At 40.6% G+C, this 14,441-nt stretch overlaps 1 protein-coding gene across 2 annotated transcripts in view; it reads right to left on the bottom strand.

Annotated features, from left to right (window-relative positions):
* TENM1 (teneurin transmembrane protein 1) overlaps positions 1–14,441 on the bottom strand; it is a 254,601-nt gene that overhangs the window by 40,800 nt on the left and 199,360 nt on the right. For both annotated transcript variants that reach the window (XM_009275367.1, XM_019471028.1), the window contains one exon: positions 4,514–4,668. In XM_009275367.1, coding sequence (XP_009273642.1) covers positions 4,514–4,668 — 155 coding nt within the window. The remainder of the gene's footprint in view (positions 1–4,513; positions 4,669–14,441) is intronic.

Below are 14,441 nucleotides of genomic sequence, written 5' to 3'. Positions count from 1 at the left end.
TCCTCCCTTCGCTCCCCAGCCCAGTCCCAGCCCAGTCTCCTCCCTTAGCACTCCTGTTGCGGCTTGTGGCCAGGAGGCCCTGCCACAGGTCCTGCTGCGGGGTGGTCCCCCCAGCCAGCCCACTGCTGGTGCAAGTTCGGAGAGCAGTCAGCAGTGCAGCCATTCGAGAAGTCAGTAGGAGTATTTTAGACCAAAGCTTATGTCCCTGATATAGAGTACCTACAATAGTCTTCCTATCTAAAGGGTATGGGGAAGGTAGGAGATGTAGCAGGTAATTCTGTTCTCTTCAGCTGGGCTTCAATTTGACCGAAAGAAATATTCAGTAGACCGTACAGCTGGGAGATCAGCTAGCTCAATCCATGGGCCCTCCAGCTCAGATGCAAAAGTATAAGGTTCAATATGGGTTTATTATTAATTTAATTAACCTACAACAAAACAGCTTCCAAAAAACAAATGAAGAATGGGAGCCAGACCTAGAAGCAGCCAAGGACCGAGCAGCAGGGGCACTCATCTGAAAAGTCTGGCATTCAGATGCTGGGTGCTGTAGATTAGTGAGGTGAATATTAAAAATCACAGAACAAATGAAGACCAACACCACCTTTTGATATCCTTGAAAAATGCTTTGCCTTTACAATTTAGCTCTTTTTCATGTTCTAATATTCAGGGTTTCAGAGGCAGCATTTTCAAAAAATATGACCAGCTCTATCAGAATGAAAGATACTGGAAAAACTGATTTTAATGTAGGTGTCTGCTAAAATCTTGGCATCAATGGTGAGTGTTGAGTATATACAAATATATATTCATAAACCTAGCTCTGAAGAGCCATTTTCTTTAGATTTGCTCCTTACTAACTAATTGAAGAACACTAAAATCATCTGTGCTGAGAAGAAAAGTCATCCAAGTTTTGTACATGCCGAAATAGTACCGAGAACTCTGGCATACCGTATAAATACCTCAACCGAATGTCCTTTTCCTTCTAAATTCAGATTAACATCCTCACAGTGAAGTATGAGATTGAAGTAATTAGTCAGAGCTTGGAGGTTTATTTGCCACAGCATATAATCTTTTCAACCCCAGCTGTCCTTCCATCCCCCTGTTATGAATGCAGAATACTATGCTTAGGAATGAGAAGGTGGTGAATAACAAACACAGAATGATTAATAAGAAGTGTTTCCATCAAAACTGATATTGGAATAAATGATTAAACCCTTTCATAATCAACTCATCTATTAAAGTGAATGCCTTAAAGTGAAAGCTTGTCATTTGTGGTAGTTTTTGCAACGGGCAGTTATTCTATGTGTCTACTTCAAGAGTACATTTTTGTACTTCGGTAAATCAAGAAATACTGATTTTGAGCAAGTCGTTGATTTTATTGTCAGAACAAATTTAGCTTTGAGAATTGATTTTATTAACCTATTTCATAAGTCCCTCTAAACACACAATTTGTGCGCAACCCCCATTCTCTTGGTGTAAATGCCATTTGTAATTTGGCCAAAAAACAATTTAAGTGGAGATGGGCCAAATTCATTTTTCATTTACGTTTATGCCATTCTGGAATAAACTCAGCAGTCTTGCAAGGATACACAATTGTTTCTGACTAAGTGAAAATATCATTCCCTTATTTTCATTGATATAATTTCAGATTAATGTGCTTGACTTCAAGGGGATGTGATTATTTCATAGAGTTTCCTGGTTATCGGCAACAATTTTGGAAGAAGCCTATTGAGCAAATTTGATACAGTCACTTTTCAGAACATGCATTCTCAGCATTTATTGTGCGTCTGTGTTTTACTGCGTATGTGAAAAACCCCAAAAGTATGGATTTTGTGAAAAATGTCAATACGTAGATTCACTTAAGCCCCCACAAAACAAATCCTCCAAACAAGAAACGCTTCCAAAAGCTTTATGTACATCTGTACTGCAGATTGTCAACAATGTGACTTCACCTATCGGCGACAGAAAATTATACAGTATTACTATACTTAGACTTAGAAAATGAGACTGGCCACTTTTTAGGGACACTTTAATATGCCATCATTTATTATGTTGTTTAGAATATTTACTGGCATGCATTCGCAACTTATCTGAAGATTGTCTCAGTCCATGTGGCAAGAACATATCTTGATTTCCCAGAATGCTGAAGCGTTTGCAAAATTGTGAGAAATGTGCAGCAATAGTTTCCTGTAGGTGCTGCAGCATGGAAGCACCCCGATTGTTCATGGGGAAAAAAAGTTTATTTCTGCTTCTATGAAAAGAAGGCCCTACCCGAGATGAATGCTGATGTCCTGAGAGCAATATGAAGAAGAATTTGCTCTATGACATGCTTTTTCTTATCTACGATTTTGCAGAAGCCCTTTCTCCATGGCATTGGAACTACGTTGTAGAGTAAGGTAAAGTAAACCTGTTTCTGGCAAGTAGCCAACCCACCAAAAAATAGGATTTTAAGGCTATTCAAACCTACTTACAAATTTGGCATATCTGATTTCAGCCCCAAAAGTTTACCTCTTTAATTTCATTTCAATTTAAAAAAAAAAAAAAATATTTCTGCATTTGCCAACCCCCGTGCTGCGACTAATTTGCTAAAGGGTATTTGCGTTTTTTAAAAGGAATTGAAAACCATCAAAACTCACCATTTCAGATTTAGTGAGGCATTTTGTTTCTGAGCAAAATGAGCAAAAATTTGAATACAAATACACAGCCACACATTATATGGCCAGTAAAGCAATTATTTGTACAGCCTGAGATGCAGATCACAAGGAGAAGGCAGGGAGCAGACGTTGCATCTGGCACCATTCCCTGCACCTCGGAGATCTCTAATCTGGTTATTGATGCCCCAGGCAGTTGTTATATGTATCCAAGAAGGAAGCAAATGTGCTTCAGGCAGCTTTCAGTTCCAAGAAGCATCGCTCCTGCCAGCTGGTATGTAGCAATGGAGCGGAGAGTCAGTGCCCCCAGCCGGGGAGCACCGCTTGCTGTAGTGGGTTCCTGCTCACCTGCAGGACTGGCTATCCTGCAAGAAGAGGTGCCAGAGCAGAAGCCCAGGTGCCCAGAAGCCATATGATCTTAAGATAATTACTAGGCTAGTTTAAGCTTGGGTTTAGCACAACTAAGCCAGCTGACCCTGTCCTGCTTTACATGGAATAATTATGTGCCTACGGGACCAGAGAGTATACGAAGGCCTCTCTATCCCAGAACTGGGAACAGGGAAGCTGAGGTTCCCCTCCCCACATTTGCAGATACTTAGGGTGCAGTGACAGGTGAAATGGAACACAGACACATTTTTCTGTTTTGACTCTAGTAATAAAATCCCCAAGTGCTTCTGTGACAGCAGCATTAAATTCCATCGTTTGTCCCTGTGGAATTTGATAAGAACTACCCGAAACATTGACCCCGCGTTCTTCATGTATGCGAATAAAAGATCATAGTCACCTGCTATTACTCAAAGTCTACTTAGAAACGAGGAACAAGCTCTTACCACTGTTACGCAGTGTATTTTAACTGTGATTTTTCCAGTTGTGAAGGACTGAGAAAAGGGCAGGGAGAAAATGAAATGCAAAATTAACTGGATCCTGGTTATTAGCTTACACAGTCCATAACATAACTTTAGTATGTTACTTGAATGCCTCAAGATTTTTTCAAGTACAGCTTTTCCCCCATTTTGAAGCCGATTAATTCACGTGTTTATTGGCAAAGGCCAATCCCTTCCTTGTGCTATCTGTAAGTGTGGCTCACTGACTAGTCAAGCGTACCATTTATGTTTCTTCACGTTTCATAGAAATCATAGAATAGTTTGGGTTGGAAGGGACCTCTGAAGGTCATCTAGTCCAACCCCCCTGCCGCGGGCAGGGACATCTTCCACTAGATCAGGTTGCTCAGAGCCCCGTCCAACCTGACCTTGAATGCTTCCTGGGATGAGGCAGTGATGGTTTATCTATATATCTTTTTTAGCATAAACTAGAGATGCAATAAGTGTCTTTTAGTCCAATTCCTTTTACACTGCTCTTGAAATAAGAACTTAAAAGCACTTTGAGAAATGTATTGAAATGCAGTAGCTTCACTACAATACCACTGTTGTGTAATTACTTACTGTAATGCTCCTCCATGATTTAGAACAGACTTAGATGTAAACAGAATATATATTTTTTCCATTTAGTAGTTCAAGCAAAACAGTCTGAATGCGGGACTGAAGGAAAGCACTCTAAACTTCTGATAAACTCCTTAGAAGATACATCTCAGAGTAGCAAGCAACTTTCTAAAGCATTATGTATTCTTTATGTAAGCCCCTCTACACATTCATATGCCATGTCCTGGAAAAAAATCAAGTGTATAGTTTTGCATTTATATGGCACACCCTGAAATAATCAGGTGAATGGAAGATCCACTCCATACTGTGCATTCCAGAATTATCTGATTCATCCAGCATATTCTGATATATAATCCTTGTACAAGAAACTAAGTTATCTGTCTCCACAGTGTGTAGAAAAGTGACAACACATGAAAACCAGGTGTCTACCTGAGTGATGTCCATTCCAGAGTCACAGCTCAATGGCTGGGTTGATGTGAGGCCGTTCGAACCTATTATTGTTGTGATCACACCATTCTCATCAATTTTCCGAATCATGGTACCGTCAACGAAGTAAATAAATCCGTGCTTATCTACAGTGATACCTGGATGAAGGGAAAGGTAAAAAAGAGTGTTAGTACTGACATTATCTCGATTAAAAAGCATGAGCTTAAAATGTTTCCTCTCCTCTTAGACTCTGAAACTCTGCCGATTAGAATCATAGAACCATAGAATCATTTAGGTTGGAAAAGACCTCTAAGATGATCGAGTCCAACCGCCAACCCAACACCACCATGTCCTCTAAACCATGTCCCTAAGCGCCTCATCTACACGTCTTTTAAATACCTCCAGGGATGGGGACTCAACCACTTCCATACAAAAAGTATGACTTTTTTCTTTTCTACCCATTGCTTATTTGAGGCTTATTCAAACTGTATATGGAAAGATCATACCCATATATCAGACTTTCTTTGACTTACAGAGAAAGAGGGAAGATATGAGGAAGAAACAGAACAAAACAAGCTTTGCTTGTAATGTAATTCTATATACATAGAGTTAGGCTCTTCAATAACTTTGCTTCATGTCCATCACAGAGTGGGACAAGACTAGCTTTTCTAAAGCTTACTTTTTTCTAAAGCTTTTTATCTTACTGTTGATTTTTCTTCATTTTCACTTTCTAATTCTCACGCAGAGGCAAATTTTTTTTGTTACCATACTGCCTGAATTATCAGAGCGTCTGAGCAAGGAAGAAGCACCCACAGAAAGTGAAAGACTTTTGTCGTGACATGGGCTATCCATACCAACGGTGCAAAGCAGGCTCTGCTTAGCAGGCAGAAGGAGTATCTGTGCTGCAGAATGTATTTCAGCGCAGTGTTGCCCAAGACAATGGTCATGTACTGGAACCAGCCTCATGACAACAGTGGGCTGCAGCAGGAGCTAGTGCAGTTCTCCCGCTTCTGGATCTGCAATAGCTCTAGCACCACTGCACAGGAGAGATGGACCCTGAAACAAATGCAAGGGCTATGCAAAGGAAAGGTCATGGTCTTCTGTATTTCAGTGGGGAAACTGAGGAATGGAGAGCTTGCTGTCTCCCACCAGCAGTGTGTGGTACACCCATGTCACAACTCATGCCCGGCCCTGGTCTGTCCCAGTCTAATACTTTCTCCCCAGTTCTTCCCGCATTCAATTTGTTAGACTTTTCTATATTGCATGAATGGTAAGTAAGATCTTTTTTCCCTGAAATGTTGAAAATATAGCTAGAAAAGCACTTCAAGTCATGTTAGGTTTATGAAATCCTTTCTACCAAAACCACTCGATTTCTTGCTTTAAACTACTTCATAATTTCCCATTTAAAGTTGCATAACTTTGCAATTATAGCAGCTGCTGTGCACAGCCAAGCTATTTTAATAATGAATTTATGTTCTGCTACACAGAAGTGAAAGGCAGAGGACTTGAACAGATGGTCTGGACAGTGGCTTATACGGTTCTTGATTTTTTTCCCCCTGCATTTAGCACAACCGAAGGCTGCATGTACTCCGAGTTTACAAAACACTTCTCGGCACGCCAGTTTAGGATCTCACACAGCAATTCCACATGCCATTAAAAAAGAAAAAAAAACACCCAAACTGAATTCCCTCACCTCCCAGCCCCATTTCCTTATACTTAATTTAATTTCTTTAAATATATAGGAGCAGTTGTAGCTGGGGGCAAGGGAGAGTAAGCAGTCTGGGAGGGGGCAGGAGCAGGACGAGGTGGCCCTGATGGGGAACAGGCATCTCCCACGGGGCTGGGAGAAGGGGGGGGGACAGTCTCCCCAGGCCCCTAAGTAAATCTGTACCTGGCAGTTGGAAATGCCTGGGGATTGAGTTTGCGTTACATACACATTTGAGTGTAATAGGCTTTCTCTTACAGTGTTAACACCCAGTGACAGGGTCCCAAGACAAACTGCCCATGACCGCTTCTTTTCTAACAGAAAGCAGGAATAATGTCCACACCAGTTTTTCTGCCGTGGCCAGGAGGTTAGCGAGGGCTCGACTCTCCCCTCTGCCGGAACAGGCTGACCTCCGCCGCCGGAGGGTCTCCATCCCTTACTCGGTCTGAGAGGGAGGCACTGAGCGAGGCTGCGAAGGCCTCGCAGGGGGATGGGCTTTTGGGTACACCCTGCCACCATGTCCCCATGTTCCTATCCAGAGGTGCCTCTTCCCCGCAGGTGACGTTTAGGCACCTTGCAAAGGTCTGAGGGTATCATCACAAAAAAAATCCGAAGGCCACAGCAGTTAACTTTGGCGTCTAGCGCTCCTACTATGTCCAGCTTTCAGGTTATCTATCAGCACAGTGTTGGTAGTTGAAATTAATTCTTTAAATTGTCAATTCAGTGTATTCGTCTGGCTGTGAACTGCCGTTAGAAGAGAGGTATTCACCATCCTGTCACCTTCCCCATCCAGGACAAAAAATGCCCACGGACTGCTGAAGTGGTACAGGGTGAGGCTACATCACTTTGTTAAGTGAAATGGCTGATCACTGAAATGTCCAATTCTCCAGGACAGACGTCACCTGGGGCATTGAAATCACCTGGGGGGGCTGCATGGGTCAGCTGGGGGGAAATCTGGGAGGTTATAAAAAGGCTAAAGGAAGAGCAGATATCTTAGAGCCTGGCTCTCTGCTGGCCTGTGAGCTCACAGATCGTGCCTCCTTGGTACTGGCTCCCTCAGAGGATCTTTACTTTTTAATTAGAGAGTTAACAGTGCTTTTGGAAACTACAGAATGACTGGCAAGCTCACAGCTGTCGTCTGCTTCTGAGAAGTCCAATTATAAATTTGAAAGGCTGAAGGTTTGAAGGTGAGCTGAGGTAAAGAGTGCATCTGAGAAGCAAAAGGGTTTGTTTTGGTGTTGGGGGGTGACCTGTGTGTTCCAGTTTTTGGGAAGGGATGGCACATCTGTCTGTTCCTCATGCATGCTGAAGAGACTTTGCACTGAAGAGACCTGTGCGCACAAAAGGCCAGAATTAGGGGTGCCCGCAGGGCCGGAGCCGAGGGCTGGCCACCTCTTCAGAAACAAAGGCTAGATGTGCAAAGCAAACCGCAAAATCTCTTTTGATACAACTGAGCTGCTAAAACATCCACCCTAAAACCCCAACTGAAGCAAAAAGAAATGCAGCCTGGTTATTAATGGCCATATAAACAATTAATATATGAATCTGATGACGTTTTTCCAAATGTTATTCTGAGGGAATGCACTTGGCAGAAGCCAACAGAGCAAACGACCCTGCACCTTCTGTGGTGCAGCTAGAAGTCTGCAGAGACTTTCATGATGATAGTTCCTAAAGGCCCAAGTCACGGTCTGCAGTTTAGTTTGTACGTGGATAAATTTTCTCTTCAGAAAACAGGAAGGGCTGTGTTGACTCTGCTACCACAGTTTGGGGCCACAGAGCAGGTGGAGCCGGGCTCTGAGGCAACTCCTGCTGTTCTCACGGGGATGCTCGGGGCTCCCGGCCTCCTGCCTGGGCTCTGTCCTGCTCTGATCAGCTTTACGCTGTAAAGCTGAAGCATGCTAAGAGATTATTAGTAAATGGAAAAGCTGCTAGGAAATCGTTCCAGGGTTTTTTCTTCAGGGATGTGTGAAGGTTGGAGACAAAAGTCTCTTTAGTCCCAGCCTCCTACTACTTTCCTGAGAGTCTCTTCAAGACTCCTTTTGAGAAGAAAAAGCCATGCTGGACTGCTGTGGCGGGGAAGGTGTGAGGAGCAAGGACCACTGTATGCGACTTGTGTGCATGCAGCTATGATTGTTGGGGGTGTTTTTAACCTTACTGATATTGCACCGTGGGGCAATATTAGATGGGATTTGAATTGCTTCGCGGTGTGGTTCACAGGCTCAAATGAGAAACCTGATGTGGGTGGGAACTACAGCCCGTGTGCTGTGTCTTAGTCTGCCTTTGCAGAGGGGTGGTGCTGCATGGTAAGCAGGGAGCTATGCGTCTCACCTGAGTAGCGCAGCCCTGGATCGGATCCATGCCATGGATAACACAAGGCCAGGATCTATTACTAGGGCAAGTGCATCTTCTGTTTTACGCAATTTCCCTGTGAACAGATGGCTGTGTTGGCTGCAAACCATCCATTATATAAAAATCAAAAATTATGCTGCGATGAAATAAAGCTACTCAGCTGTGTTGCTGAATAGATTTCAAACACTGACTGTATAAGAAAACCAAAGATCCTTTAATGTTAATAGTGTACATTTTGCTCTCCAGCCATTGCAGAAAGGTAATCTATCTGCAAGGGAAGTACGTATGCCAGTGTGATGGCATAAACAAGCCCATGTCTTCAGTATTTGTACTAAAGATAATAAAATGCCAGTTTCTTCAAGTACCACTGTAAATATGTTCAACAATGAACTACTGCTTCCAGTACTTACTCCCGTATACTAAACCAACATGACTTTACCCATTTGAAAAAATTACTCATGCATATAAGTCTTGTTGACAAATACCCTATATAAGGCATCCATTGGAAAACAAAATACAGATTTGTGGCTAAACCGTCCCAATTTATTCATTATTAGAGTTGGATTCATTAATGCTCCTGTCACATCTTGCATGATGCTTCACATAATCTGTACTCCAAGAGCTTATTTTTAATCCTTTTCTGACGTACAGTGTAATGCAGAATCAAATCACACATAGCACTTCAATTGTGCTTTAATCACCGAGGAACTTGGAGAGGAAACATGCACATGCTGAGTGTAATGAATTGCACTGAGTGCAAGTAGGAACAGTGCTCACTCCATGAGTGAGTAAGAAAGGTTATTTTTAGGCATCTTTTCTTTGCACAGAGAATGGGATGTAGTTTGTATTAGGCTCTCAGCCTGATTCTGTTTTTTTTAAGGAACCGTAGCACTAAACTGTATGCCCGACTGATGCTGTCTGGGCACAAATGTGACCTATTGCACAAGTGGCAGACTGGCCTTGCTTGGACATGAGATTCCTCATTAGACACCGATGTCTGAGTAAGGACAAAATAAACTTGTGCAAGGATTTAGTCTTGTTCTTTGACTCAGGGCTGAACGCAATCTGTTTTTGTGAGTAACATGCTTGTACTGAAGGACTGTCTTCAGTCGTGTTTAGTCACTGGGACTGTCTTGCATAGGACTAGATTTTGTACCTGAATGTAAAACAGTAGCTCTTAACATCTATCTCCAGTAGATTTACGTGCAGACGTCTTGGAACAATATTTATAACACTTAGAGGTCTTTTAACAGAATTTAAATGGTGCTGATTAACATTAAAAATGAACTGCTGCTAGTGCAATCACACATGGCTACTAAGTATCATCACTAGAAAGATTCTGCAGAAGAAGTTTTGCTCTTTATAACTGTTTTCTGCACAAAATAGTACTTAGTAGATGGGCTGAGTACAACCATGATAAACACAGAAGGCTGACTACAACCTCTCCTGTTAATGCTCTCAGGAGTGATTTTGCTTAAAGGGTTCTTTCCCTTGGCAGATCTGCCTTAGTGCCCATACGTACATGATTACAAATGCAAATAACGCTTTGAAAGCAAACTGATCACTTCTCTGTGTAGTTCTCAACGGTATAAATTCAAAACACATATGATTATTATACATATCTTTCAGTCTAGAAACTTTGGCATTTCAATGTTAATGGAGCTAAGCTTATAGTGCTAAAAATATGGATTAAAAGTAATACAGTAAATTCCCCATTAAGATATTTTCTTTTCTTCCCCCCCCCCATCATAGCCCACACTTGCATTCTAAGAGACTCTGGGAACAAATCCTTTCTGAACACATCCATAAACAGCAGCTAGAGCTATATGTTGCCCACTTCAGGAAATTCTACTTCACACTTTTTGCTCAGCTAAAAACTTTGCAAATGAGCATTTTACATTGAAAACTTCTAATTAACCTTCTGAAGAATTTGTAAAAGAACATCTAAAACCACTGGTGAGAACTGATAAGAGAATGCCACCTTCTGCTGAAGAAAAACTGTATTTAGAAGGAACTTGTGATTCTCATAAAACTTTTAATAGGAAGAAGTGAATCAAATTGGTTAATTACCATTTTATGGTTGGTAAAAGGGCAATTTACATGCCATCCATTTCTAAACTTCTAAATGTCTCTGGTGCTTTTAATTAAAGCTGCCATCTAGAAACTACTAAAGCAATTTTATGCAATTAGTTATTTATAGGTTACCATAATACACCACTCAAAATATGATTCAAGTGATTTGCAGTCTGTTGCTTTGTGATCTTTGTCATCTTTACTTCATTACTGTCTCAGTACTAGCGGCAAAATATTGAGCAGTTCTTTGTCAGCTGGAACACGACTTCAGTACTTGCGCTTCAGTGTTGTTCTCTTTAGACGAGTAACAGTAAAGTGGGAGCAAACAGCATTTTTAACTACTGGCTGTGAATGAAAATGTCCTGCTTCCAGTCTAAGACGTGATGACTGGGGTCATACTTACTGCTGACAATGGTTACCAGGAAAGTGAGTAACTTATGCATTCAGATGAAGGTTGGATGAAATTCAGGAAAACTTGCTGTCCAAAAAGTTTACCCTAAATGTTCTACAAGATTCCCAGACTTCTGAAGTCACAGGTAGCTAAGACTACTAAAGAGGAAAATAAGGAATAAATTTTGCTGAATCAAAAATGGCATGAGATGAATTTTTTGCTGGTTCTGTGATGCATACCTGACAATGATTCGAGGCTGCAAATCACCTTGGTTTGTCTACTTCTTACTTTATATATTGCTAATGAAACATCTCACCCCATTCTGCCTTCCTTTTTGAATTGTATGGAAGCATTGAGAAGGTCTTAGGAATTTATGGAATAGCAAAGATTGCTGAATAAATAGTATTGATCGTTACCTATGACAAGGGGGTCTTGTTTTCACAAAAGGCTATGTTAGGAATTTGGCCTGCATCCTACTGTAGGTAACAGGAATCTTTTAGCTGAGCAGGAGCAGGCCCTAAATGGGCTACTGCCATTTGACAAATGTAAAGGTTTAATCTGAGCAGTTGTTCTTACAGCTTTATTTACTTTAGAAAGCATTGCTGCAGATGGTGAGCAACAAGACTGATTATTTCAGGATGTAAGCTGCTGGCGTGAACACGTTTTCAAAACCATGAATTTTTTTAGTAGTATTTCCTTAGTAATTTCAAGCAAAATGAATAAAACTACACTGCAGAACTGATTTTTAATTTAAGCTTTCATTTGTGTTGCTAGTCCGTGGCCATGGGTCTGAGTGAAAAAGGTTCTTTGCTACAGCTGTGTATAAGGTATTTTTATGCATGGGATTTAGAACTTACTCCAACCTTCTACATTTCCCTGGTGCTTACTTTGAGGTCACTGCATCTGTAGTGAGGCCACTGCACTTAAGTACTCTGCGCTCAGTGTGCAGTTTTCAATTTTTTGAGGCATTGACTGTATACATAGCTTGCACAGACAGTGTGTGCATCTATCTTCTAGTTCTAGAGTCTGGTCTGGACCCAGGAGTCAAAAAGCAGACACTGCAGGACTTCAGATGTTTAAATCTTTGGATTTAGTGCTTGGGCTTCCAAATGTTGTAAATCACTTCTGACACTTAGGGTTCAATCATCGGAGGGACCTAACTGTTTTCACAAAAGTTACTTAGTCTGTGTTTCCACCACAGCTGTCCTGTGTGAATGCTCTGAGGTGGTCACAAATACAAGGTAATTGAAATCAGATGTTGATCTAAGACACTTTTCTTAGTCTACTGACTGGGAGATGCTGTAGCTCAGCAAAAATGTGGTAACTTGATTGTCTCAGCCTCTCACTGCCTCTGCCAATTAAGCTTGGAAAGTCAAATCTATTTACATCTCCAAAGCCCACTGATTTCAGAAGGGCAGGGTAGGCAAGTGTTTAATGCCTTTGATCCAGGCGTTGGCTTTGCAGTGCTAAGCAGAACAACTCCCAGGTATTTCTATTAATTTTAGTGCTTCTTACTGCTCCAATACTCAATGACTAATCTACTTAAAATCAGGATGCTATCCCTTAGTGCCTTATTATAAATACTAATCCAGATTGTTTAAATGATAGCGTTGGTGACTAGATGTGCCATAAATACTTTTTATCAAAAAATCCCCAAACCCACCAAACAGAATTCCCCACCCCAAAATTAAAATCTGTTACTTGGTAAAGTTCAAGTGATTGGAATTCTGTCAATGATTAATATCTTGTGTAGTTACTTCTTCATTTTCAATATCTTCTTGTGTAATAAATGTGTTCAGCTTGTCACAGATCTTATTTTATGTCCCTGCCTTGTATCATTTCACATTCTGCTTAAGTACTTGGTCATCTATTACATGACTCATTAGTCTGAGATCTCTACAGAATTAAAGAAAGTTGCAGTAAAAATAATATATTGAAGTTCAAATTTCAACTACATCACCCATGCATGTTTAAAAGCATCTTTCAAAGTCAGCTCAACATACAATAGTGCAAGATTAATGTTCACGAAGCCCCATCTCTAGTCCTTCACAGAGAAGGGGGAACAGACTGAACAAGGCTATGCGTGTTTGTTACCTGCAAAATAAAAGTTATGGAAAGCAGATCAAATCATAATTGATTAGTGTGACTTCATGCTGTTTTCCTGTCTGGCGTTTAATTCCTGGTCACTAGGCAAAGGCAGTCTTGCCAAATAAAGATAATGAGAAATAAAAGTTGATGGAAGACTTAAATCATTAAATAATAATCTAGGACTCTCCCAAAACCTACCTGCATGCCCACTGAAGTAGAAAAATTGTTATGAGTTCAAAAAAGTTAAAACAGCATTTGAAGCAACTTTCATTCAGAAAAGTAAATAGCAAAGAGTATTTGAATCTCCACTCGTTAACGTACTTCTGAGGATGCTACCAAACAGGATTAAGTTTCACAAGTGTTACACAGTAGGTATTTCTTATCACCTTTGCAAATGGATAAACTGAGTCATATAGATAAGCCCTTATTTAGAGTCACAAGCAGCCGGTAGCGAAAATGGGAATACAACTTTTGAGCTGTAACTAACCAAGGTCAGATGGCCACTAAACAGAGTTCTTTCTCAGATATCACCTTTCTACTAAGTAAGAGGTAAATTTATTTTTCATTTATAACAGGAAAAAAAGTAATACTCAGGACAAAAATAAGGCGGCAAATGGAAAAAAAGTAATACTCAGGACAAAAATAAGAAGGCAAATGGAAAAAAAAAAGCTAAAAAGGTTTCCATTTCAGCTTAAAAAATAAATGCTAATCTTGTCTGGTCATTGAGTAATGCAAGTGATTATATTTAATAATCTCTTGGCAATTACTCTGTCTTTATCTGCATTATCAGGTACCTATTTTCGCACTGTAAAAAATCTCAGAGGTGAGAAATTAGAAGCAATTCATTTATTTCTGTGATCAAATACATAACATTGTGTTGCTTTGTGTTCAAGTATTTTTAAACATGGATAAGATGTTGGTGAGTCTGTGGACTCACCGACATTTTTGCCAGTGTTTCCTGCCTCCTAGAAAAAATATTTTTGTGTGTGCTGTTGGAATGTTATGTCAGTAGAAATGCGATATCTTCTGACTTGACAATTATTCCAATAACGAGCAAAATAAGTGATGCAAAAGAATTTCTAAAACTGTATTTAAGTATGTGAGACTTTTAGGTTTATTGATCTATGAGTACCAGGCAAATACTTCCTACTACTTTCCAAGGTTATTCAACCTCTTACAGTTTAGAGGAAAACAAGGACATGTACTTATAAGGCCATTATGATAATACACAGCTAATTGTTCATACTGTGCTGGTGACTACAGGTTGATGCTGTGTTTTGCTAGGCCCTGTACAAAAAGGGAATGTGGCAGTCCATAGTTCCTTG

Source organism: Aptenodytes forsteri, unplaced genomic scaffold (assembly GCF_000699145.1).
Source record: "Aptenodytes forsteri isolate BGI_AS27 unplaced genomic scaffold, ASM69914v1 Scaffold143, whole genome shotgun sequence".
In the NCBI taxonomy this organism is placed as follows: domain Eukaryota; kingdom Metazoa; phylum Chordata; class Aves; order Sphenisciformes; family Spheniscidae; genus Aptenodytes; species Aptenodytes forsteri.
The sequence above is the reverse complement of the archived record's forward strand: the minus strand, read 5'-3'. Positions and strand labels throughout refer to the sequence as shown.